Below are 26,013 nucleotides of genomic sequence, written 5' to 3' on the forward strand. Positions count from 1 at the left end.
GTTCATTATTTGTCTGAAATGACCAAAAGCAAGCTCGAAATTTTGTCCTTCAGCAAACGTAGAGTGAATATCGACCACCAAGTGTTCAGAGACGTCACACACCCAAGGTTGCCAGCAGAAATCTCCCGAACCGAGACCTCGAATTGAGAAATTTTAAAATTCGTTAGTGCAGCACCACACCACCACCCTGCTGCGAAATTTGGCACAAAGGACCACAGAACTGTGGAGAACGTACTGTGGAAGTTTAAGTAGGAAAATCGCAGGAGGTAAAAAAATACAGGTCCCATAGACCTGCATCCCCCCTAAAGGGGAGGGTGCTTGTCTTAAAAATTTCTACCTCCTGTTTTCAAAAATGCAATTATTTTCAGTACATCTGAAATAGTTCCCGTGTTATAAAAAATAACTGAATCCTAATTAGGTAATCTCTTACCAGTCGTTAAGACACTTTCCCACATTCTTTGGCTTCAACTGAAATGAAGCTGTAGCTGAAGACATTTTAGTAATCAAAGGTAAAATTAGAACTTGAAACTATATACATAAGTATTATAAAGTGTATTGAACCGTAATATGCCATTTCTGAAAAATTAAAATTAAGTGCAACACACCAAGAAATTGAAGCACTTACCAAAGTAATTTCCAACGCTTGTAGAATACCTAAACTTGATAGTGTCTGCAATAAAAAATAAAATATTTAATGAAAAACAATGCACCAACAAGAAAATCCACAAAAATCTTCCTACACAACCCAAGAGAAGCAGCATTAATAGGAAATCCATAATCTAGACCAAGAAAAATGCACAATGACAGTAACTTGACAACACTTTCCACAGAGGATGGAGTGTGCTTCAATGGTGATCCACAGACTCGCAGTGTTGCATGAGACAGAAATTCTGGCAGAACGCATTATCCCCAAGAGTGCAATTAAACAAAAGTAAGCAACAAGCATAACTAAGGACAAACATGGCATGCTGGTTGATTCTTATAAGCTTTACATGGTTACTTTCCAAGCTCCATGTACATGCAACATTCTCGGTACCTTCCAACCACATTGCATGAAATAGCCACCTCATGGAGATGAAGACCCACCTTAAAAAATGATTCTCTACACTGTGGCTGTAGCGTTTGTGAAAATGTACAAAACTCCTTGAGGAAAAGCACGAGGTCTCGTCGCTTGTCGTCGTCTGTTGCCTCATCTGTCAGCTGGGCAAACAGTTCGCTCAGAAACTTCTCATCCTCCTGCAAAGTGCGAGCAAAATAAATGCAACATTAAAATGAGTACAGTGAACAGCATTGCAGTGCGACACAACTGCAAGCCCTCAAAAACACCTAGACAGAGACCGCCACACTTCCCGACTACAATCGACACCACGCAATAACCAAGCAACATGCCTGAAATTTCATGCTAGTGTTTCCTTTGTCTACAAAAAGCTGAACTTCCTTGGTATCAGCAGCGTGTGCACCACAGCCTAAATATGTACTTGATGTTTATCGCACACGCCATTCGCAAAGCGATACAAGTCACCCCACGCCCGAAAAAGTTGCAGTTAACATGGATTGTGTTCAGCCACCTGGAGCATGGAGACGATGTCAGCCTTGTTGAAGAAGATGAACGATGAGAGGGTGGAGAGCATGTTCTCCTCGAAGACCGAGGGCGTCGGGAGCACCACATCCTGGATGTACTGCACCCGGTACGTCTGGTGGATCTTGGCAAGCAGCTCGGGGTTACCCAGCGGTATCACCTCCCTAAATCTCGACACCTGCACACCCCAACACCACCACAGCACAGGTATCCCTGCTCAGTTTAACTTGTTCGGGATTAAAAAAAATGAAAGCTATTGCTCAGTGTGCAAACATTAGGTGTGAGTAAGCACAGGTTAGAACAAGCTTTGACTGCAAGGACCAAGTCTTATTTACTTGAAAAGCAACTTTTGTAGGGAATTGCAAGTCAATGCCTATCCTTTTGAACTATCACTGCACATGTCCCACTCTCTTGTATCCATGCTATCAGACTTGGAATTGTTTCACATCATGAAAAAAAAAACAGTCAGTGGCCCAGAACAAATACACATCACCATGACTGCAATCAATGAGTGATGCATCCCAATAGGGACCCGTTTCCCGTACAAAAGCATACTCCGTTTCATACATAGCACTCAACGCTGCAGAGGCTGCTGAAGTGCGCCCACAAAACCACATACAGTAATCCCTCGTTATAATGAAGTCAGCGGGACAGCGAAAAAATTCGTTATAAGCGACCACCCGAGAAAATCTAAAGCGGTCGAGTTTTAATTGCGCCGTAACGGCGAGGAAGTCAAAATACAATGTATTCAGTGAAGCAAAACTTTATTCATGTGCAAAAAAGGCATTGAGCTTTAGCTGTTTCAAGTTCTTACCGGGTGCTTCGGGGTATTTCGAAACGCGAAGACAGTGGCCGCTTTCATGCGGGGGGGGGGGGGGGGGGGGGGGGGGGGGGGGGGGGGGGGTCACAGAAATGCCGTGGTCTGAGGTTGTGTTTGTTGTGCTCAAAAAACATTGTAGGTACGCAGCGCGATCGTGAAACCATGACTGGCTCGAGAAAATTGCTGGGGAGACATCGTGGTTGCATGACCCGCCATGTTGACAGCCTGACTCGCCGGTGGCGACGCTTGGATTTTTCGTGTTTTTGGTAAGTTATCGGTCGATTTGCACCGTTAAAAGTGCAACGAAGCTAGGGGCGGTGTTTTATTGCGATGCAAGGTGATTATGACGAGCAGCAAGCAAATTTCTAGGCCAGCTTCCCCAAAGTCGTCTTCCCGATTTGTTAACGTAGCTCCTCGCGTCGAACACGGCAAAGGTCGTGCGACCAGGCAGCAGCTCGACAACACCGTTGTTCACGCTTGCAAGCGTGACCTGCGGGTCGCCTTCTTGTTTGAAGCGAAAACTCCCGGGAATGACGTTCGCGGGCTTTCGAGAGTTTCGTCTGCTTTGGCAATGTGAAACGGTTAGGCTTAGCAATGGCTACGGCAGCCAGGGAGCAGCTCAGTTCGTTGCCAAAAGCTCACCTCGCTTGCGACTCACAAGCGTGAATGGGCTCATAATCGAAGGGACACTTCTTTTGTGCTTTTTTTGCACGTTTTAGTGCCAGAAATGTTCTTGAGAGCTGTAAAATTTTGCTCACAGAGCGCACCCCTTGAAATGCTATGGCGCAAGTCTGCCTGCGCAAGAGACCGCTGTTTTCTGGCATTGCAAAGCGTCACGAAAATTGTATTTTCGTTTGGATTCTATCACGTGGGACACCAGCGATGCGACTGCGACTGATTCGGGCGCGCTTCCGTTCGCATCCGCTGTAAACCGCTGGGGGCACTCGGCACCCGCTTGGTACCCGTCACTAGGCAGGTCATCGGTCGTAGGTTTGGTACTTTTGTGGCCTGTTCTGTGCCTGCCTGAGACTAATTTGTCGGCAGTATTAATTTGTCACTGGATGCGCAAATGAGTTGCATCCGTGGCGGCGATGCCTCCGCCCGCCACTTCGCTCCAAGCGGGCCAAGCTCTTCGAGTAATGCGGCTTAAAATGCATGCGTTTGGGTCGGGACCGGAAGAAATTTCAAATAAAGCGATTTCGTTATAACAAGGGATTACTGTAACTCTGCCATGCATAATTTATTCTTCTCAAAGCGTCGGCGAGTGTTTAGACGAAAACAAAGAGCAGTATAAAATGAAGCACTATCTTTGGGAATCAAGGTTGAAGCTGTGAGGTGGTCACTGTTCGGGCCCTCTGGCTACAATTTTCACCGAGTGTGAACTACGTTGTAGGCGCGAATGGAATCTGTGCGATTTGTCCTAGCAGCCATGCATCATACCACCACATGTCGTTCTTCTCAAAGTCTCAGTGAGTCGCAGGATGAAATGGCAAGAGGCAACACAAAGTGCAGGAGGTTGCCAGCCACAGTACTAAAAATTTTTCGCAAAAAAATATGCCTGTGCTTACTTTGGATGTGCGATGAACTGCCGTATATACTCATGTAAGAGCCGCACTTTTTTTTTTTTTTTGCAAGGCTTTGACAGGGTGTGGCCCTTACATGGGACAGGCATTTTTCCATACAATTTTTCGTCCCGATTGCGTGTCCCCCTTTTATGCTGAGACATGCATTTTTATGACGAATTAGCCCAACCCTGGAGAATACTTAAAATACATAATGCATTGAAAGCATAGATGATAGGACATACGCCTGACAACCGGCACAAACCATTCGAAGTAAAGCAGGTTGCTAGATCGGTATACCAGCAAATGTCATGTGATTCTAAGTTACTAAGATCCTTTAAAGAACCTGCGCTCGAGTGACAGTAATGATGCCTAGGCCGACGGTTCGGAGCGCCGCTCCACACACACTCGACCCGTTGCCGTGAGCGTGAGGTGGTCTTCGCCTGGGCGGCTTTTCAGCAATGCTGTACCGTCGAAGGCCTCACGAAAATAAATTGTACGTTCATTTTAAAGGGAGGGTATTGTATAATGGTAAACCAGCTACAAACCTAGACCTTTAATGATAAGCTGCAACTAGAGAGAGAGAGAGAGAACAAACATTCAATTGTAAAAAGAAGACCGGAGCGGACTGTGGGTGGGGTCCTCAGTCCAAGATTCCAGTGGCTTTCCTGCAACTAGATTCGCAGCACTTTCGTTGCGAAGCACATAGGCCTAGAAAACATTCCTCCGGTGCATTGAGCCTGGCGGCTGGCACATCGCCGCAAGGAAATGTATCACTAGTGCGGGTGCTGCCCGCTCTAGCTTTTGCAGAGCGAAACATTTTGTCCTTTCTGGTGCGAATGCTGAGCACACAAGACAGTTAGCTGCGCTGAGGCACCACGGTTTGCAGTTCCAGGCGGAGTCCGGCACGCCGCAAGACGCGTTCGTGGTCGTACTGAGCGTCACAGGTAGCCATCACCATCTATTAGCTCCCGGTGGAACGTACAGAGCGGGCAAAATTATGCACACATAAAACAATTTTTTTTTGCTAACCCCCCCCCCCCCCCCCCCCCCCCCCTTCAAATTATTTTCCGCCAAGCTGGGGGTGGAGCACTTACATGAATATATGTGGTACTTTTTGGGCACGGACTTAGCCTGAGCAAGCGGGCGCTCTAGCTTTGGCAGCATTGACCATTACATATAAAACGGAGTATGGACAAGATTGAGCACATAAGAAAAGTGCCTCGAAGTTGCAATAAAACCTGTGAAACAATAATGAAAATTCACTATTTGAAGATAAGCTAAAAAAACGTTGGTGATACACTTGCCTAACCCTCAAGCTTCTAGTAGACGTGCAACACAGCTGCTGGAACTGCCTGCACCTTATTCATTATTAAGCTGCACATGCAAAATAGGCTTTTACAGCACAACGACCAACAAGAGACTGATAAGAACACACATGCACTAGCTGTTCATCTGTCCTGCCTCATCATTTATCGTAGAACAGCATAAACACATCACATATCGTCACCAATTAGACTACCACTGCAGACTCTACAGCATACATCATGTTTCTGAGCTTTAAGTTCTAATGAAAAGGGCTGAAGCTGTTGGGGTGCAGGAAGAAAAGAATACACAGTTGTGCAGTCGAACCAGACACCAACCTGTCTAAGGTAATCCCGATGCCGCCGTCTCTGACCCGGCGGGCAGCCTGGTTCATACTCCAAGATGCCCACAACGTCCAATATGGCATCCTCAGCAAACATGGCATCGAACAATGCATTCTTGTTCAATAAGAAGATCCCCTTGAAGATGTCATACAACTGGTACAAACCCTGGAAAACAAGCATGACCGAAGTCAACCTTGCCACACACGACAAATGCAAAAAAAAAAAAAATTGCACTGTCTGGAAGAAATGCCCTATCTGCAATGCTGCCTAACAAATATGTACAAATTTTTGCTGCGTCTGCTGCAGCAGGGAATGAGATAATGTGACAACAGTCCTGCTGAAATGTTTGCATGATGTGCAAGCCTTTTGCATGTAAGCACAGGCATGCAAAACGGCCGAGTTTTCAATTATTCCATGCGGTGGAACATTTTGTGGGCGCCACATAGACAGCAAGGCACATGTTATTTAAAAAAATAATACAAGGAAGAGCCCAAAGCAACAGCATTTATGGCAGGCGGAGGGAAGTACAGCTGCTCCATCCCCTGACCTAACCTAGGCTAACAATCCCTTTCGACACATCCAGTCTAGGGATGTTGCAAAACAGACCTGCAATGGAACCCTTCCACCTGTTATCCCTGAACTATGCCAATTGGTGCACCAGAGAGAGAGCATACCTCCCGGTAGTCGAGGTCCTCGCAGGTGTGGAAGACGGGCAGCAATCGTCGGATGTAGTCCTGCTCCTCGAGGGCGGTGGCCAGCTTGTCCCGCCGCACGGGCGAAGGCAGGCAGCTCTGCACCAGCGCAGCCAGCTCTCCCAGCCGCTGGGTCTCGCACGGGGGCAGCTCCACAGGGGGAAGGCCGTCGCTTGCCTCCTCCAGGTGCTCGTCCTCCGACTCCACCACGTCCTGGGTGATGTCCACCGATGGGTCCTTGCCCTGCACCTGTGCACAGGAAGGCAGCACATGGTAAGGTTCTCCCTATGCTACACGTGGGCTATGAGAGAGGGCTCTGGATTAATTCCAACCACCTGGGGTACTTTAACATGCGCCGAGTGGATGGCAACATACCTGGCAGATCTTCTCCCATATCTCGTCACATCCAGCCTTCTCCTGAAAGCTCAGGGCTAGATCATAATTGTCACCTTCCGACCAAACGATTAATGTCTCCTGAAATGAAAAGAAGCAGGAAAAGAAATCAGCACGGTGACCAGACCAATACCGAAAGGCAGCTCCCAAGAACTCAGCCACACACAGACAAGGGTGCCTTCTTGGTCATGGCGCAGAAAACATCCCATTACGATAAAATATAAAACCGAGAAATCTACCATCTTTCCGTCTGCGATAGGCATCATGTGAAATTAAGAAGCCAGCCACAAGCAGTGCTCAAATATTTTTACCTTCCGAGTTTTTACACGTCTGACATCATTTCTGTAGTCGGGGGTGGGCTTAGCAGTTCTTTCTCTACTGGCCTGCTTCTGCCTGCCATAAGTGGCATGGCAGACACTTGACTCCATATGAAACAAGACCTTCCTAGAGTAGATTAAGTTATGAGGCCACTTTTAAAAAGCCGTTATTTTTATAAAATTCAACTTTCACAATTTTGTTTCATCAAAATGTTGTTTCATTCCTGAATGAAATGCACAAAAATTATGTTCGTATTTAACACCTTTACAAACATACGGCCAAAGTTGTAACCCCTGTGCATCTCGCAAAATGATACTGAAAGTTTTCCAATCAAATAACCTGATTTTTTTTTCATTTTCATCACTAGTTATTTTCTGTTCATTTTTGAGTTTAAACTTGTTATACCTATTTCTTATTATCTATGTCTGCTTTTTTTTCGCACATAGCAACTAAAACACTCACAAAAGCGATGCAAGATGTTTGGAACACACTGGACGGTTGTGTCAAGATACCAACACTGAATTTTTGTTTGTATCATAGCATGTGTCAACAATGGTCACAGAGGTGGGATAGACGTTTTGAAGCACATTGGGATCAAGTCTGGTCTACACATATACAAAGCTTGCCCGACAGGTGGCCAACCAACAGTAATAAGGAAGCAATTACTCATTGCCATCCACCTAAGCACAGCCACACGGCTATAAAGGAAAGCTATACAGCTTTCTCAGAAACTTCGTAGTTAAAAAAAAATTCGTCCTGGTCCGGGCTCCGAACCCGGGACCACCGCTTCACTGGAGCAGTCCCTCTACCAACTGAGCTAACCGGGACGGCAAGCTTATGGTAGGGCGAGAGCGAATTGATCAATAACTCGAAGTGGGAACAGTGTAGGTCCTATGTTTATGGGAATCCCCCATGGTGGAATAGATTTGTAATAAGGGAGCAATTTACTCCACCATGAGTGATTCCCCTAAACATCTGGCCACCAAACAACAGTGTTTCTGGAAATATTCCTTTTGGTCTACAGATGCCACAAAAACAGACACAAAAATATTTAGCTCCCACATGAGCAAAATCAAGAAAACCTAAGACTAAGGAGGAGCTGTGCAACAAAGAGGGGGATTATAACCGTTCTAGAAATCAGTTTATTGCATTTGTAGTTACTCCTAATCTTCTTTCTTGTTTTCTTTCTCTAAACACTTTTTTGCCATTCCCTCTTAAGCAAGAAATCCTAACTTATGCCTGTAATTTTGTTACTGAAACCATGTACACTTATTATATATCAAGCTGTGCAATAAATCACAATAAAATCGTGCTATTTTTTTTCTGCATCATTTTTTTTTGCGACAGATGCCTATATGAAAACCATTGTTTTTGGCCATTCCCCCATGACACAATGCCAACTGATGGCATCATAATTATCTCGGTTCACTTCACAACTCTGGAAAGCAATTTGACATGCGGTGAACTAAAGTTACGACTGCTGGCGTCAGATTTATATTTAGTGCATTAAAAATAAAATACCCCTTTCTTCTTTTGACATCTTGATTAGGATAAAACAGCATCCTTCCTAAAACAGAAAAAAGAATTTTCAGGTTTTATCTGCTTTAAAAATTTTTCTGGAAAGCGGCCTCACACCCTGATGAACCTTATCTCGAAGGGACGCTCAGGACAACTCCTCTTAATTTTTATCCCTTGAAAAACCTGATTCTGTACCTACATACCTTACCTTGACATTTGTTCGGCAGCAAACATACCTTTATCGCTGAACAAAATGGACTAAAAATGTAACTTTCCCCTAGCACTCGAATTCAAACCCGAGACATGAAAAAAGACTCCTTTATCACCATTTAGAATTGAACAGTTATATAGTGTACACTTTATCTCACAAGCAGTTTGCAGCTCTGTGAAAGATGAGAGTTCTCTTGTCCAATAAGGGCCAACGAAGACAACAAATAGCCTCTCAAATATTTGAGCAATGTTGCAACTATTTTTCAACCAACTGAAGAGGTAGTTCAGAATAGTGTTTTGAAAGTACAGGGAGCGTTTCATTCCCATTCACTGGTTACATTAGCAGAGAAAGTCCGCACGAACACGGCAGTGGGGAGGCCTGCTGCGTTGCCATTCATAAACATGCCGTCTACCGAGTAGGCCGAGTCTCCTGTGCGTAGCCAGCTGGCCACTGGTGCTCTCTCTTTCCCATGGATTGAGCCACCAGTTGTGTGTGTGTGTGTGTGTGTGGGGGGGGGGGGGCAAAAGGTATAGTTCGCAGCACACGCCATTCTGATTGTCTCAGATCGCCGCAGCCTTCGCAGCACTGCAAATGACTTGCAAGATGGAGTATACACTCCATGGTCCCTGTTTAGAGTTTAATATTTATGTAGCCTAGCCTCAGAGATATACGTCACAGATGTTTTGACATCCCTGTAGAGTGCTTTCGAGAACATCCAGTGGTGACGATACCTATATTTTTGCCTTCTCTAGATTATTAAGGCTCCGTTTTCAGCGAGAACAGTATCCTTGTCATTAGAATGCAGTAAAATATCGATACAAGCCAACATTATTCCCGTCCTCAGTATACGACTTAAGCATCCTCTTATGCTAAATTCACAATTTCACACCGACTTGCTTTACCGCTTTGAGCTCTGCAAAACCCCTACATACACACTGGACTTTCACAACCGTTAATTTTTCACGAGGTGAGTACCGCCAATGACTAGGTACTGATCTCTCGGAGGAGCTTTGCTCCGCGTTTCAACGCTAAGATCAAGGAGCCAATGAGCTTGTTCCTTCTTTCCAAAGAACTAAGCCTAATAATAACAAAAATTGCCCACACAATTCAGGAAAGTATAAACAAGGAGGAAAAACCAAACCGTCCATCAATATACATAGAGCTTTCCCAAAGGCGTCCAAAAGGCACGATCAAGTTTGGCGAATCCCTATTTCTCATGCATTAGCACGATTTTTAACAAAAACAAGGCATGTTTTTCTTTAAACAACAATGTGGACCTACTGAGGTCACTAGACTACTACTAACTACTGGTATTGAAATGTGTAAAGTCACAGAGTGAAATTAGTGAAGAGTTATGGATAAGGCTGCAGTAAAAATTGAAAGAGCGCATACAATAGAGTCAAAAGGCTACAAGAGGCCAGTGTTTGCTACTAAACAACTTTGGCATCCACAGTTGTTTAACAAATGGGATAACAAACAAAAAAATGTGTCACGGACAAGCAAGCACCAGCAGCTCTGCAGACGCAAGAGGCCCTACAAAAACAGAGTGCCCAAGAAACGAAAGATAACAGACCTGCAGCAAGAACAGGCAATGCGCATATATAGGCTGGAAATCCCCACCCCTCTTATCTACCTGAATAGCAGACCCGGCTATCATGGCCAGTGTTGCGGCAACTGCAGCAATGAAGGCTGTTATCAGCACTGCCTGTAGACCACTACATCACAAAACACCTCCTCAATGGAAGCAAGGACAGTGGCGTCAAGCTGTCTAGCACATCAGGCCACAGTGAACAGGAACAAAAACATAACCCCTCTTCATCACTGCATCGGCCATGACACGGGACATGCCATGAAAAAGCAGGTTGTGAAACCAGCAGCTCCTCTTCCTACTGTACGGTGTCTTGGCCACAGAGGCTGACAATGTAACTCAAGATCTTCGGAGACAAAAGCTGCAGCAAACTTGTACAAAAATGAAGGGAATGAACTGCTACCCTATTCAACAACACAGAACTGCCTTGCACAATTTCACATTAATGCTAGGAGTTGCAACAGCACAAACAAGCCTGTGACACGAAGCGAAAGACCGTTGTGCTTGCATGCATTAGACATACTGTGCTCTTCTGCCTCGGATTGTGAAGGCTCTTCAAACGAGTTGCACTATGAATGGTCCCTACCTGTTGCTTCTGGTAGGCGGTGTCCTGCTGGATTTTTGATTCCAAGAGTAACGAGCCTGGTGGGAAGAGAGCGTAAGTGGATATTACGAGCCACATTCCAAGCACTACGCAACACGACGCGTCTTGCGGGTAGAGATCGGCGGCCTTCGGGCCCGGCGTCCGGCTGCGCGTCCGATGGCTTTCACTGCGCTCGGGTCGCGCCAAAACTCGAATATTGCATCGGCGCCCGGATTTCGGCATGCTCCATGGCCCAAACGAATCAATAAGTAAAAATGGGAAAGATGGGGAGCTGAAGGGGGAGGAGAAAAATCGACATCACGCTCACCAACGTCGCTCGATTCACTCCATCCAGCCCAGTTCAGCGCCGGCCACAACGCGCACATAGGTGGAATGCCCCACTAAAGCAAGCAAAACGCAGCTGGCAGTTCGAGTAGACGGGCAGAAGGCCTCAACAACGCGTTATTTCCGCCGTCTCGCAAACTCGCCGCAGAGCGAGAGGTTGCAGACGATCCCGTGAGGAATGTAAACAATAGAGAAGCCCCATTTTTAGGCGGTCTCGGCTCGAGCGCGTCCCTCGACGACGGGCCTGGGCAAAGCGCGCGAGGACGTCGCGGAAACACGGCTCAAACATGCAGGTCGGCCACCGAGTGACGTTTGGCCGGAGTACGCGGGGGTCACGGAGGAAGGGGAGCCAGGTTACTCACCGTCAGACTCGGCTCGCACGAGAAGCGACATAGCCTTGAGCCGCTCGACGTACGACGACGACACATGGCCCGTGCCGCGGTCATCCCACTGGCGATCGGCGTTCAAGGCGTACAACTTGACGCGTCTTCTCGTATCCGCCATACTCGTCGTTGGCCCAACGACGTCGGGCGCTGCTACTCCGCTCTTCGCTTGACTGTCGCGCCGCCGATCACATCCCGATCGCTGGGCCCCTGCGGCGGCACCGACCACGGCTCAGTACACAGCGCCCACGGGGCCCGTAGGGCCGCCACTTTTGCACGGCACGGCGCGGAAGCACGGTGCCCGCCGGTCCGTCCGGCTGCTCCGCCGACGGGGATGCAGGCCGCCAGGCGAAGATTTTAAATTGTTTTAGGGTTAAGTATGCACAGCTTTTAGGCTTAGCACGTATCTCGGAAAGATGCCACTGTGCTAGTCTGGATTTAGGCTTCGAAAGAGTAACAAAACCACGGCGGAAAATGCATCGAAATTTTGCACAGCGCAGCCAACGGCTGTCTTGGGAGGCGTGACGCTGCACGCAATCCGGAAAACGTTCACGAAGCCAAACAATCGTCGCCGAACGCGTCCGGGGAGTCCAGTGATGAGGAAAAAACTTACCAATTGCTCACCTCACCTACAGGGTGAATACAACGCCATTTTGAAATTGCCAAAGCACTACGGGGTCTTCCTTGTGGAGCCAGGGCGCGGCGCGAAATTCAAAGCCTTTGACGTCACTGGAGCGCAAATGGCACAACAGCTGATTCATTTCTTTTGCGACTTGCGGGCACGTTTTATTGTTTACATTCCATCGCTGACATGAAATCAAAGACAATTCGAGTTTTGCGTCACACCCCGCTTGAATTTCGCATCGCTAAGCTTTCGGAGACAGTGGGATGAGACGCGCGATAAAAACCTACAAAACGAGGAAGCAAAATGGTGCTGCCCGGTGCATTATTGCCAGCAGCGAACCTACGCGATGCTGCGCACTAGCATTTAGTACGCTGATTATTATCAATTTATTCCTGGAATATGCACGTTGTACACCTCAAACAAATTAAAAGCATCATCAAAGCCCCAGATAAGCAACAACGGTAAAAAATTCAAGATACAGGTGCTAAGGCAAACGCTTTAGCAACATCAACGATAACGGAAGAAAAAAGGCGCGCGATTGGCCGCACCTTTCAGACAAAGACGTCAGAAAGTAGTTAATCGGGACTTCTGCTTAATTATACGCCATGTACGCAAAATTTTCGTAACTTAAACGCAAAAAAAAATCTGTGGGCGACACGAACGCTACACCACCATAACGCTACTAAAAACATTGAATGGAAGGACGGAAAGTTACCGCACCACTTTAATGTCACCGCTAGAGGACGCAGATGTACTAATTAATTTATTTTTATATAAGTTTTAAGAAATATAAACTTACTAACTTGTTTTTTGTAATATTCAAACCTATTTTTGTTACTTTAGCATAAAAAAAATTAATTACTTGCGTAATAAACACAAGTAGCATTTTCTATTTCTTAGCTAGACGAGTGGCGACGCGCTAGTCGGTTGTTTTGGTTTGTGTGCTGTGGTGCTGTGGATGCTGTCGCTCGTGTGAATCCTGTCCGATACCTTCGCAACACCTTTCGAGAACCACCATGGCGTTCTGGTTTCATCGAAACCCTTTAAAAGCCACCGGGCTTGTCAACTTCGACCTCAAAATGCTTGCCATGGACAGCCAGGCTCTGAAGATTTGCAGGTCAGCTTGGGTCGGCAGTGCATTCAGCGGTTGGGTGTTACTTCCAGAGCGCCCGACTGACGTCGAAAAGTTTAGCGATCACGGGCCTCTCGTATAACCGTTTAATCCACGAAAGCTGAACTCTACTGGACACCAGAGCACAGCGCTAGACGTGCTAGAAGCTGGTCGATGCGAGCCCACGCTTCGGCAAGATGACGATCGACGGTTGTGGCATCGCATACAACCTTGACAGCGCACTAACTTGCTTCGCGTTCCTGAGTTAACTAGAAGCTTTAGTGGAGTTTTAAGCTCGGTAAGGCCGTTATCTGCAATACGTAAAGAAAAAAGCTCGACGACTGCATAATGGGCCAATCGGAACACACGCTCATTGATAACCGATCGAGGTGGCCGCGCGGAAACTCGTGTCGCTTTCCAAATTTAGTTCAGGTTGTTACCGTCATCTACGCGTGGCAGACCGTTCTTGGGCCCTGTAGGGTGCCTAGCACCCTGCGCGGCCGCCGCCGCGTTTTTTTTTTCGTTAGTGTCCCGTAGTAGTTACGGCGAAAGAAAAAAAAAAAGACTCCGCCTGTGTATTACTTGTATGTGCGTACGCCCCTGTACCGCTTGGCGCAGTAGTGTTTCGTTCCGGAGATGCCCACCAGAGCCGAATGCCAAAATGTCCATTGTATTCTGTAACCGAAACTTGCCGCACATCGTAGTGGAGGCGTGACACAAAGAAGTACTAAAAATATATTATATTTATTTCAGTAAAAAGGCAATTTAGAATTAAATATTGCCTAAAGAAATACAAAAGTTGGTTGTTTTTGAGAGGCGTGACACAAAGAAGTACTAAAAATATATTTATTTCAGTAAAAAGGCAATTTAGAATTAAATATTGCCTAAAGAAATACAAAAGTTGGTTGTTTTTGAAGCGGGGACAAGAAGCATTACGAATTGGGCGAGGGAGATCAACGTGGGAGGTGTGAAGAACACAAAAGTGTGACTGATGCAGTGCGCATGTTGCTATACAATACTGCAATGAGTTACCAGTGTTATGCCTATGGCACCCCCCGGTAAAAATTTCCATCTGGGAATCTGCTGGTTCCAACAGTGCCGGTTTATTAGCGCTTTCCCAACAGCTCAACAGCGGCTGGTGCTAGTAGGTGTTTGGATAAACAATTTGTATAATGATGTTTTGTTTTCTACCTTTCTGAAATATTTCATTTAAGTGCTAAAGGAACAGTTTCTATAATGCAAGCACACACAAAAACTATGGACAATGCTCGCGACCTATGCCAAAATGTCATTCACTCTGCAGGACCACATAGATTGCCTATAGTGAGAGCATATGTACAGCCTCAAACCCCACTCGTCAAGCCGCTACAAGAGCAACAACAAACTGCAAAACACGCAACTTGCATGTAGAACTCATACACTTACATTCAAACTAATACCATGGGCTCATACTTATATATGCTCTCTGTTAACGGTGTATACCAGAGGTCAGTGAGGAATGGTTAATGAGCAAAGTTTCCCTACCAAATTTTGGCACTCAGCAATATATAGCAGGCACAAGCCGAGAGATTTAAAAGACAATGTCTACCCTCTAGTGTTGAAAATTGCAAGCAACGCTATTGCTGGCCGTAACTGGTCTTTGGCGGCAGGAGCAGCGGCTGGACAAGTGTGACTCCTCGTTGGTGATACTTGTACAATCTCCCATGATGAGTACAGCTCGGGGTTGGTGGTTAAAGGTAACTGGACTTCTATGTCACAAAACTACCCAACCTGTGAGGCACATTGAAACAGAGCTCCGCATTGGTGTCGACTACCTGGAGATGTGAATGATGAAAGCCAACAGTCAGCACACATAAATACAGTACACATAAGCACCCCTGAAACCAGAAGATTGGACAGCCCTCGCCGTAGCTCAGTTGGTAGAGCACCGGACGAGAAGTTCGGAGGTCATGGGTTCGGATCCCACTGGTGGATTGTGCTTGTTTTTTCTTCTGTTTTGATTAATGTCCTATTGATGAAAAACTACAAATTAAAAATAAAAAGGCATCCCCTATGGTCCTTGATGTAGGTGACCGTTAGCCTCCGTCATGCATGCCATAACAAGCAAAAATGACATTTCTACAATCGCAAAGCTTCAAAGGTAAAGTGCAGGCTTTTGAATTAGGCTGAAAGGTGATTTGCTGTGTTCCCAGTGTGAGCAAGTTAGATCTTTGAAGTTCATACGCTTTTCACTTTAATACATTTCTTGAAAGTAAATGCTTGGTACCATATGTGTTCTGAAATAATGAGAGAACACATTTCGGTGGTTTTATCTCGGGGCGGAAAAAGCCACATTTCTGCATCTAGATACATGCTTTAGGCCGAACATTAGCCAAGCTAATGCCACCCAATGGACATTATTAGAACTCCCATGGACATTCCAAATGTCCCAAGGGAGTTCTGATGCCCACTGGGCAAATACAGAGTTCACATTTCCTGCTACTATCGTGATGGGTCAGCAGGCACAACACAGGTGTTACCTCTAAGCAAATGCGTGAAACTCGTCCACAAAGGTGGCAAGGTGACCGCTCCTTGCTGCTATCTGTTTGCAGTGACCTGCGGCTGGCAAGAAACCATCTGCTCGACTTGCTCACAGACCCGGCAAATGACATAAGCACGATTGACACAGCCCTCAACACTTACCTGGCCCTTTTTTCTGGCATGATCCTGGCTCCTGATGAGAAGGGAGGCGAGAGCAAACTCAGGCACTCCGTACGCTTTCGCTGGACCCAGTCTATGCTGGGACATTCACCGATGTGAGTTTTTTGCATCTATTAAGTGTACCCATGATTTCTGCAAAATGGCTGTATTGAACAGAGTGGAGAAGCAGGCGTGTGTAGTGACAGAATGGCTGATTACCGAAGTATATATGCATAAGCGTGAACAGAAAAGAGCGGCATACTTTCGTCATGGTCGATGACCTTATAGGATCAGTCTGCTTAAAATTGCAGGTAACAAAAGTTCATCCCCAGCTCAGATATGGTTTCGAAATAGCTCTAAAACATTGTGTTGATTGAAGTGTTGAAGGGGGGAGACACCACTTTTGTACTTTGTGTTGCAGCGTTTGACACTGTGCATGCTATGTAAACCTTTGAAGAATGTTATTGTTGTGTTTTTGCTAAACACAGCTGACTCTTTACACTGAGTAGCATGTATCTGTAGCCTCTGCACAACAGTGGTGGATTCAATAAAAGAGTGCTGCGCTTACATTCGTGGAATGTTTTCACCATGCAGGGTGCAGTCAGACGCAGTCTTTGAGCTGGTGTCAATATGCCAGAATGTCGGGATCTGGTACATGAAGCATGCGTCGACCATTGCTGCCAAGGAGGAGTAAGCCTGTTATCCTTTTTTTACTGTTCACATGTTTTCTTGCACTAAATGAGACACTTCTTGTTTACTCCTCGTATGAACACTGCATTGGTGTTGAATTGTTGTTGAGTGTTGAATTACTTCTCAGCGTTTTGACACCTGTGGACTCCAAATTCACTCATTTCAGCATCAACATGGATGAAGCGAAAGATGTCCACAAGTGTCTCAGAAAAGCCGCAGGCTACTTCAGTGCAATGAAGGTGATGGGCCGTTTTACTTCTGTGCTGTTATAAAGGACCAGCATTTATGCAGCTACACGAGCTAACTTTTTCCTTTTAGCATAGGCTTGCTCCTGGAGGGACTTGGATAATTACATTGTCATAATAATCATAACCGCATGTGCTACTGCTGTCTGCAGGAGATACTTCGGTATTCTGTTCGAGCAGCACATTCAAATTCAAAGCTACAGTCATGTTTTCAGTTGATCACAACCTTTCTCATTGCGATTGTTAGGTTATTGATAAACTTTTTTGCATCACAGTCAACAATTGAGATACTTCAAAGGGACCCTGAAATGATTTTGATGGTCACATTCTAGCACAGCAGATCTGTAGAGGTGGTTTTTGTGACTCTTTGAACCAAATTTTAAAGCTCTGCAGTTTACGAATAATTTTTAAAAACCACTGATCAAAGCAACACCTCACTACGCATAACGTAATATTCTACTCCAATGATGTGAGCGGGCAGTCTCAATGAGCCTTCTCATTGGGCATGCCGAGATGACATGGGCAGTGTGAGGCTAAATGGGGCACAGAGGGGTGCAGTCATCACCTGTTTTCTAAATTCTTTTATGGCGCATCGGCATGTATTAGTTGAGGGGAGCAAGGAGAACCATCATTTTTAATCGCCAATATCTGTGCTGTTAAGCTAGGTTAAAAAATTTTGCGGCGCGGTGGTGGAATATTGATCGCTCGTACACTTTTCCTAGCCTCAGTATATTCCATTTCATGGTCCCTTTTAAGCTATAAAGTGCTACTAGTAGATGCAGTATCTCAAATTACTGTGCTCTCTTGCTACTGCTTGTTGATGTGACGCAGCTGAGGCTGCCTGGATCTGCATGGATCTTGTTAAACAAGCCTGCAAGCTCATAGAAATGTGCAGGTCATTTTTAACATTAGAGAGCCTCAAAATGTCTGGCGGCCAATACTTCAGAAAAATGACTGTTCAGCATATGTGCTAATGGAAGCTTACGTGTGCTTCATCTCATTTCTTTTATTTTCACCAGGACAAGTATGTGGGACAGCTCAGAGAGCAACCAGTACCAGGATCAGACCTGGACTCACGAGTGGCAACTGCTTACATCAATCAGTGTACTGCTGAAGCGCAGGAAGGTATGAGCACTGTTCATAACACTTGTGACCTATAGGCATACTCTCTGTTCCGTCAGCCTAACATTTTTCAGTGACAGCAATTAAGAGCAAGTTTCCTGGTCCTGCAGTCTTTGAGGTAACATAAAGGAGAAATGAGGAACGAAGGGGAGTGACACCACTTGCTGCACTTTGGATTTGTGGTGCTCTCTGTGTCTGCGTGCATAGAGGGCACCACAATGGCAAAGCGAACGGTGAATGCAGCACCGCTATTAGAGAGTTTTAGCACAGCCATACAGCTAGCACGGTCAATGCGGTAATAGGTTGCTGTTGCTGCCATTGCTGTGCTTGCCTAGCCGCATTTGGTATACATTCACAGTTTAGTTAAGATACCTCAAGGGCCCTCGGGTGAGGGCTTTACATGGGGGGTTAGCACGCTTGCTGTATGATGGTGCCAAGACTCTCCAATAGCTGTCATTGAATCTCGTGCTACACAGGCATAGTAACTGGCAGTCATTTTTTTTTTTTTTCGTTCCATTATGGCATTCTTTGGCCTGAATGCAGCTGTCCATGCGGGCAGAAACAGTATGGTGTGCTCACAACTGCTAATGTTTCCCTGCGCTGTTCTAATTATGCTGTCTTTACAAGCATTAGTTTATTACGACTGGTATAATCGATCAATTGCATTTCTTTTTAACAACATTTTCTTTCTACTGTTTTGTGATATGCTCAAGTATGACCGTTCTTACCACGGAGGAATTCTCTCAAATCACTTCGTCTGTGCCAACCAAAATGTCAGAATTAGAGCCGAATCCTGTGGAATTAGGTTTGCAGAGTGGGCCACTTGGTTGACGTTTATCGTGTGGAATGCTGATATTCATTTTCTGCAAGCTTTGTGACGCAGTACTGAGTATAAGAGCTAAATGAGTGATTTTTCAGTTATGTTGGATTGCTGACTTGATGCTTGTGCTGATATCTTTTCACAACACTGCCATTTCAGTGACAATTGGCAGGGCCATTGAGATGAAGCATGCTCCAGGTCTCATCTCGGCTCTTGCCCATGAAACGTCCAAGATGTACACATCAGCAGGTAAGGCCTTGGCCATAGACAACACTCTAGTCACCATTTGCTTTCTGCCAACTGTTGTAGTACACAACAGGCTGTACATGAACTGTGATTGGCATGCACTTCGAACTGGTCATTAGTGCAGGGATTTGACAGATAGCGTTAGCAGTGCTGTTTTTAAGTTTTGTTCTCATGTGCTAACCTCAACATGTTAACCTAACCATAGTCATTGTACAGACAGACAGTGGTAGAAAGCTTCCAGATTTGAATTTGTTCAACCCTTAATTGAAGGGCTCACTATTTTCAGCGGACTCGCTTGCCAGCCTGGAGGCATCCAAGTTTGGGCGTTGGAGGAAGTTTCTCATTCTCAAGGCTGTTTTCTATCTCTCTTACGTAAGTGGTGCACTAAGCCAGATGCCTAACTTCATCAATTTTTCTTGGCTTAGTTGGTTTCTGTTCCCTGTTTTCTTTCGGTTTGTTTCTGCTGTGCAGTAAATTGTGAATTGTTTCCAATATCAGTCATTTGCCAAGTTAATCATGTTAGATGACTTTTTTCATTGAGGGCAAGGAAAACAACTCAGTGGGCTGTGCCCTTTTTGTATGAGGTCAAGACATATGCTTCACTGCATACAAAAATGCTTACACTGCATTGTATGCTGCATTCCTGTCTTTCAGGCCTACTGCTACGCGGGAGAAAACCTGCTTGCTCAGGAGAAGTGCGGAGAAGCTATCAGAGCCTTGCAAGAAAGCCACAAGTGTAAGGAAGTACGATTGTCCCTTGAACCAGTCTTGGGGTGCTGGGGATATGGAACGTTCAGTTACCATGTATCCTGTTGTATAAGTTGCATCCAAGCCAAAGATTTTCATGCACTACCAGCTGCATGAAATTTGAAGTGTATGAAATGCACTGACGAGGAAATGCCGAAAAAATGTGCCGACACAGTACTGAAAAAAACAGTATAAGGCCGTGTCCAGTTTAGAGTATAAAACAAAATTATTTCTTCGTTCCACCTTTTGTTATGTTTTATGCCGTCAACTGTGGTTCATTTGCATGTCCTTTATGTACTCTATATCCTGAATGTTGCAGTTCTCGGCTGTGCAGTTCGCTCAAAATTTTATGGTGAGAAAATAAAGGAGTGGCCAAATGCATGATTCAAGTAAAGTGGGGAAGCAAAATTTAGTGACACCCACAAACATGGGAAAAAAAAAAAAAACCCCAAGGTCAGCTTTGAGGTGTGTCCCTTGATACATGTTTTTCTGGGTACAAAGGCTTAGGTGTTGCAAAATGTGACAGAGATGCCATAATGACATTGTAAATTTTTTTCTTTGTTTATACCACATTGGCTTTTTATAGAGTGTACTGACGTAACCACCAGAGTAATAGCTGGTAGCACTGCCTTGATTATGCGACACTAATCACAGGCTACCAGGATGCCGTGCAGATCTGCAAGCAGTACAGCAGCATGAAGGGGCCTGGTTCGGCAGCTAAGATTGACCAACACCTGTTTTTCCGCAAGCTTGCACCCCTGGTGAAGCGGACGCTCGACAAGTGCGAGCGAGAGAACGGCTTCATGTGAGTGTCTTGCTAACTTTTGCCTTCTATTTAAGCTGCTCAGCTGACCTCTCCACTTTACCACAATAATGAGGCTTGTGAGACTTCGTTCTTTCTTTTTCATCTTGTGCATTATGCATTGCAGGACATGTCATTATACATATAAACGTGTGGGCTGCAACCGTTTTCCCGAAGGAAATATTAAAAAAAAAAAGGATCCTTGTAAGGGCCGTACCCAACCTATCCACGACTCATGCGAGAATAGTCTCCGAAACGCGTGTGCACAGAAGCTTCCAGATGCTGCCCACGGTTGGCGCACGAGGCTGCAGGTCATGAACGTTGTCAACCTTTTCTTTCTTCTCCGTGAACTCCCGCTATCCATATCGGCATCAGTATCATCAGCTACAGCTCTTTGTAATTGTCAACCGAACGTGCGTTGTAGGTTTCGTGTGCTGTTTGCTTTTTTTTTTTTTCATGAACTGCCGCTGAGTGTTGGAATTTTAGCGTGATGGGCCAGCATAATAATTACACGGCTGGCTTTAAATTGAAAGTAGGAGGGTTCTCGAACATGGCAAGCATGCGGCAGGCAGGAAATTCGACATGGACGATAAGTGTATTCAACGATGGTGCAACCAAAAGAACGCATTGAGGAACACAAGCTGCAGAAAATGCAATGTAAGTACTTACAGCGCAGGCTAACTTGTGTGAATAAGGTGACATCACAAGAGCGAGAGGTGTAGCGCGTAAGGCAAGGGAAAAGCTACGAGGGGGTCGCTGCACCCCAAGTAGAGTGGTGTAGTTCTGGTACCTGGTGCACAAGCTGACTCTTGAATGTAGTGACGTCAGAAGAGCGGGGCACTCAAAGCGGAGTGGAGAGATACTAATGCTCGGTGCATGGCGTGCAGGCTTGCTCAGAGGCTAAAGGTGTCCTAAAACGGAAAAGGCAAACCCACTGCTGTCGCAGCTATGCGGCATCAATTCAGATGACTGCGTGTCAGTTATTTTTTGTGATTTTATTATATAACAGAGAACTTAGTGTGTCAATACTAGTAAGCAATGTGATGCTTTTCTTTCTTGCCATGTGAAAATTGATAATTTTATTTTAAACAAATATCTGTAGTTTTCTTTGTTTTGTGAACGAGACTGCTGACATGGCATCTCCCATACTGTCATGAGTTGGTGTTGTCGCCTTGCCAAGCTGCTGGTAGCAGTGGCTTTTTGCAGCTGCTTATGCTTGGCACGAAGGAAAATAAAACTTTATTTTGAATGACTTGGAGCAGGGAGTCTCTGGTCATACATAATGTACAGTCAGGGAGTCACCTTATTGCTGTAGCTAACTGATTGATTAGGAATGTTAGCCTCTCTATTGTACAGGCATGCAGCATTGCTGAAAAATTTGCCACTCGCTTTTGCTGTGAAGCAGTTAAGTACATTTTTGCTTGCAACGCAACCACTGCCTGTACAGATTCCACCAAAAGGTGCCTCAGGACGTACCGGAACTGGAGCTGCGTGCCACCTATGGCCTGGTGAGCCCCGAGGAATTCCAGATGCCCCCTCATGACAAGGGCTGGACCCCGGTTGTCTATGCCGCTTTCTACGTGCAGCCGGGCGGTACTGGGGACCCTGCCAACTCGGCAAGTTTTGCTTGTTCACTCATTGACGCCAGTGGCATGGTGGGGGACAAGTGGCTGCGCTTGTGTCAAAGATTCATTGCGAGTACAACTGGGAGCCAAAAGGGTGTTAGGCCTAAACCAGTGCAGAGTCGCCATAACTGTGGGTTTATTTCTTTCACATGTAGGGGAGTAGCCTTCGCCTTGCCACATGACAAGGTGATGCAGCAGACACACTGCAGTTAATCCAATGTATCCAGGCGAATCCCCCAAGCTGGACATAATCCTTGGACTTTGTGGAGTATAGTAACTTCCTGGAGTAATTACTTGGCAGTAAGGAGGACAATTTTTTCTTAAACTGTGGAGTGTCTGCGAAAGCTTAACTTTCCTTTAGAGGTGAATGTTAATGGGCAGTTACTCCCTAATTGACCACACCCAAGTCACCTGCCCAGTGCCAGTCCAATTGATTTTGTAGGTAAATGGGTGGAGAAAATGTTTAAGTGGGAAGGAGTGAGGAAATAATTTAGGAACACTTTCCGAGGCTCACGGCAGTGGTAGCACCATAGTATTGCATCTGTCATGCTGGAAAACTTGATGACATGTGATCACCCTCAGACCAATCAAGATAGAACACTGCCATGTAGTAAAACTATTTGTCACATGCTCATCATTTCACATTTCAGCATGAGCTTTTAAGAAACGTCAGTAATATTTGATGAGCTGTGCTGTTTGTTGCTTGTTTGCTGAAGAGTGCTTTTGTTTTCTCCTTTCTTAAATGAATGTAAACAGAAGGCAGCCGTCAAGGCTGAAGGGGACCTCCCTCCGGTACAAGAGAAGACCACGTCTCACTCCACTGCAGACCCAAAGACAGAGAGCGGATGTGTCCTGCAGTGAAGCTGGCTTCTTGGGAGTCTCAGAAATCGAGTCTCAGCAGCAGCAGCGGCCTTGCTGCTTGGCTTCGCATATGTAAAATAGAGATGTTTAATATATGCATATCTCTGTACATGAGCACCTATGAAGAAGCAGAGGTTCCTTATATATGCAAGCATATGCACCATCCATTTCGGACAGCTCAGCTGCCACAGTCAGTAGTTGCTGCGGCATCTTACCGAGATCTGGTGTTATGAAGTTTTGTTTTTTACTGCCTTTACACTTTCCGATATCTTGTCTTTTTAGTAAGCATATTTTTCGAGGAGTTCTCTGAAGCTAACCACCTGAAGGAGCAAATGCATAAAGGGTATGAGTGTTTGATGTGAGAAGTTAGGTTTACTTGTAGCATATATTCTTGTTGTATGGTTGCATCTGATGTAATTAAGTGCTAAGCACTTGCAAATTCTCTGCAGATCAGGTATGTGGTGAATTTGAGAAAATGTTTTGTTCCAAGGCTGATTTTAGTAATCCATTTTTAAGTCGTTATAAAACGGCCCTGTTATATCAAGTTTTGTTTTTGTATGTTGGGTGTTTGTCAAACACAATCATGGTTGTCTCAATGCATAACTGCAATTGGGCTGGCGCTTGTGGGCTGCATGTGACACTGCATAACATTTAGTGTGCATTTAATGTGCAAGCGGACTTGTGGAGAATTTATTTTAGCAGAGAATTTTCTTTAATAAACTGGCAAGAGCAAAGTGAGGCATTGTGCTGACAGGAGACATGGGAACATGAATGTACACCTTGCAGACTTTGTGTGCAGCTGAGGTTTTAACATTTTCATTTCTTTGAGTGTTTGGCTGTGATAAACCACGATCACACAGAATGTTTGCGGTCTCTCTACAAGATTTATGCCCAAGCTTTCTTTCAATCAGTCTTTTCATTTGCTTGTTGCATGACGTTACAGTGCGCACTTAAATTAGGACCCAGGTACTGTGCATATGTAGTCAGATACATTAATTTCTAAAGGTGTTGCTTCAATGATTTTGGCAGATTTTTTGGTGTATGGTGAGTTTTAATGATCACTACATGCATTCTGTGCTTCATGTAGTGTATTAAAGTAATTTTTGGCCAAATTAAACTGCTGTGCTCATTATAAGGCTACTATAATTAGAGCTGTCACAGAAAAGGAACTTCCTTTGCTTGGTTGTGATAATATGCAGTAACAGCAAGGCAGATGGGAGCAATTTGTGCTGTAAATTCAGGCCTCATGCTATTGCCGACCCTCATAATGCTACTTTTCCTGCAACCTGCCTTTCAGTGTTGTAGAGAGAGAGAGGGAGAGAAAAAAAGACAAGCCTCTTAGCTTAGTGTCCTCGCACAAGCTCTATCGTTTGTTTTCATATGTGATCAGGGTATATTAGAAATGCCTTTAGGTATGCATTTAATTCAATAGCTGTTTGGATTATCACGCTCTAACTTAGCCTGGTGCACTGATTTATTTAATTTTAACCTAGTGTCATAAATCGTAGTGTCAGAACTGTCCTGCAGTTCCTTGTGTTCCTGTAGTGGTTATGTTAGATTCACCCCCTCATCAGCCATTTGAGGGTTTAATATCTGTGAAATGTTTGACGCACTTGAGCCTGTCACAGGTGACGCCTGTTTGCAGCATGTGTTTCTTTTGTCTAGAGGCCTACCCGTCCCATGCATGTTGTGCAAACACTATTTTTGTACAGCGTGGCAGGCAATAAAAGGTGCTTTCACTGCTTGTACCAGCAAGTAGAGAGTATTCACTCTACCTATGCTTATGTGCATGCACATGTTCTGAAAGCATTGCTTATATACCAGTTAAGTGTGTAGCGACCCGCGCGGCTGGCAGTGCGTGTGATGCCGAAAAGGACGAAGTGTTCCCAGCACGCGCTAGAGAGAACGCTCGTGACCTTGGCCAGGGCCGGACGCTGCCGCCACCGCTCCGCTGCAATCTCTTCTCTGGCAGCCCTCAATAAATATGGCCGCAGTCGCCTCCCTGGGCAACCTCCACAAGTGCTTCAAATTCTAGTGCCCTGGTGGGAGAGCCCCTGCTGTGATAGCATACAGGTGGTAGTAAAATTTCACAATACAAACCGTATTTTTGTGTATATAACCCCGCCCCTGCATATAACCTGCAGCTCTAATTTCAACGCCCACAATAGAAAACAAAATCGATTTATATAACAGACAGTGATCATTTCATAGTCCAAAAGGGTTTACTTCAAGAAACTTGATGCAGTACTCCATTTGCTGCATTCAACTATCGTTATCTCTGCCATCTTTCAAGGCCTTGTCACCGCTGTCAAAGATTCATCCAGGCTGTTGCTAATTGCGTATGTCCTGAAGCTTTGCACACCATATTGACTGGATTGCCTTTTATGCATGGATCATATGCATATTGAATGCATGCATATTGAATGATTAGCCTGGCAGCAGCTGACTGTGTTGTAAGCCTTTCTGCAGCTACTGTATTCTGTGAGCTTTTGTAGCTCACAGCAAACTAGGCCTTTTTTTTTTCAGTGTGTTTATGGGCACAAGCATATAAATTCCTCCTAAATAGGAAGCTTTTCTAGAAAGGAGCTATAAACCTTCTACTATTCCTGCCACATGAGAAGAACATCAAGTCTGTTTCAGTTCAAATTACTCCCGTGTACCTAGGCCAAAGTGAAGCCTATCTAACAAGATTTAAGACAAGCATAATTTGTGTAATAAGTACTCCAGTTATGCAGACATGTCAAATATACATGCACATATACATTACTGCCATAAGGCCTTGCATTCTGCGACTTTCCG

General features: G+C 45.2%; 2 protein-coding genes across 8 annotated transcripts in view; one reads left to right on the forward strand and one right to left on the reverse strand.

Moving 5' to 3' along the window:
* The window catches only part of flfl (serine/threonine-protein phosphatase 4 regulatory subunit 3 flfl), a 38,777-nt gene extending 25,944 nt beyond the window's left edge, over positions 1 to 12,833 (reverse strand). For 3 of the 7 annotated variants that reach the window (XM_077666607.1, XM_077666604.1, XM_077666602.1), the window contains exons 1-9: positions 12,255 to 12,373; positions 11,621 to 11,851; positions 10,917 to 10,972; positions 6,678 to 6,776; positions 6,285 to 6,551; positions 5,605 to 5,775; positions 1,569 to 1,757; positions 1,087 to 1,236; positions 626 to 670 (exon numbers count right to left, since the gene is read on the reverse strand). In XM_077666607.1, coding sequence (XP_077522733.1) covers positions 626 to 670; positions 1,087 to 1,236; positions 1,569 to 1,757; positions 5,605 to 5,775; positions 6,285 to 6,551; positions 6,678 to 6,776; positions 10,917 to 10,972; positions 11,621 to 11,762 — 1,119 coding nt within the window. In that variant the 5' untranslated portion in view covers positions 11,763 to 11,851; positions 12,255 to 12,373. Of the gene's footprint in view, positions 1 to 625; positions 671 to 1,086; positions 1,237 to 1,565; positions 1,758 to 5,604; positions 5,776 to 6,284; positions 6,552 to 6,677; positions 6,777 to 10,916; positions 10,973 to 11,620; positions 11,852 to 12,254; positions 12,374 to 12,814 lie in introns of those variants that run through there. The other 4 variants (XM_077666605.1, XM_077666603.1, XM_077666600.1 and 1 more) reach the window with 2 other exon arrangements.
* A 341-nt stretch (positions 12,834 to 13,174) lies between these two features.
* Positions 13,175 to 24,529, forward strand: LOC144133485 (BRO1 domain-containing protein BROX-like). Its single transcript, XM_077666608.1, has 11 exons — positions 13,175 to 13,383; positions 15,969 to 16,172; positions 16,651 to 16,746; positions 16,913 to 16,985; positions 18,011 to 18,116; positions 19,093 to 19,182; positions 19,466 to 19,551; positions 19,834 to 19,915; positions 20,581 to 20,731; positions 22,176 to 22,344; positions 23,110 to 24,529. Exons 1-11 carry the CDS (start codon positions 13,283 to 13,285, stop codon positions 23,212 to 23,214), a joined length of 1,263 nt encoding a protein of 420 aa, XP_077522734.1. The 5' UTR covers positions 13,175 to 13,282; the 3' UTR covers positions 23,215 to 24,529.
* Positions 24,530 to 26,013: the final 1,484 nt, after the last annotated feature.

This window comes from Amblyomma americanum, chromosome 5, assembly GCF_052857255.1.
Source record: "Amblyomma americanum isolate KBUSLIRL-KWMA chromosome 5, ASM5285725v1, whole genome shotgun sequence".
Lineage (NCBI taxonomy): Eukaryota > Metazoa > Arthropoda > Arachnida > Ixodida > Ixodidae > Amblyomma > Amblyomma americanum.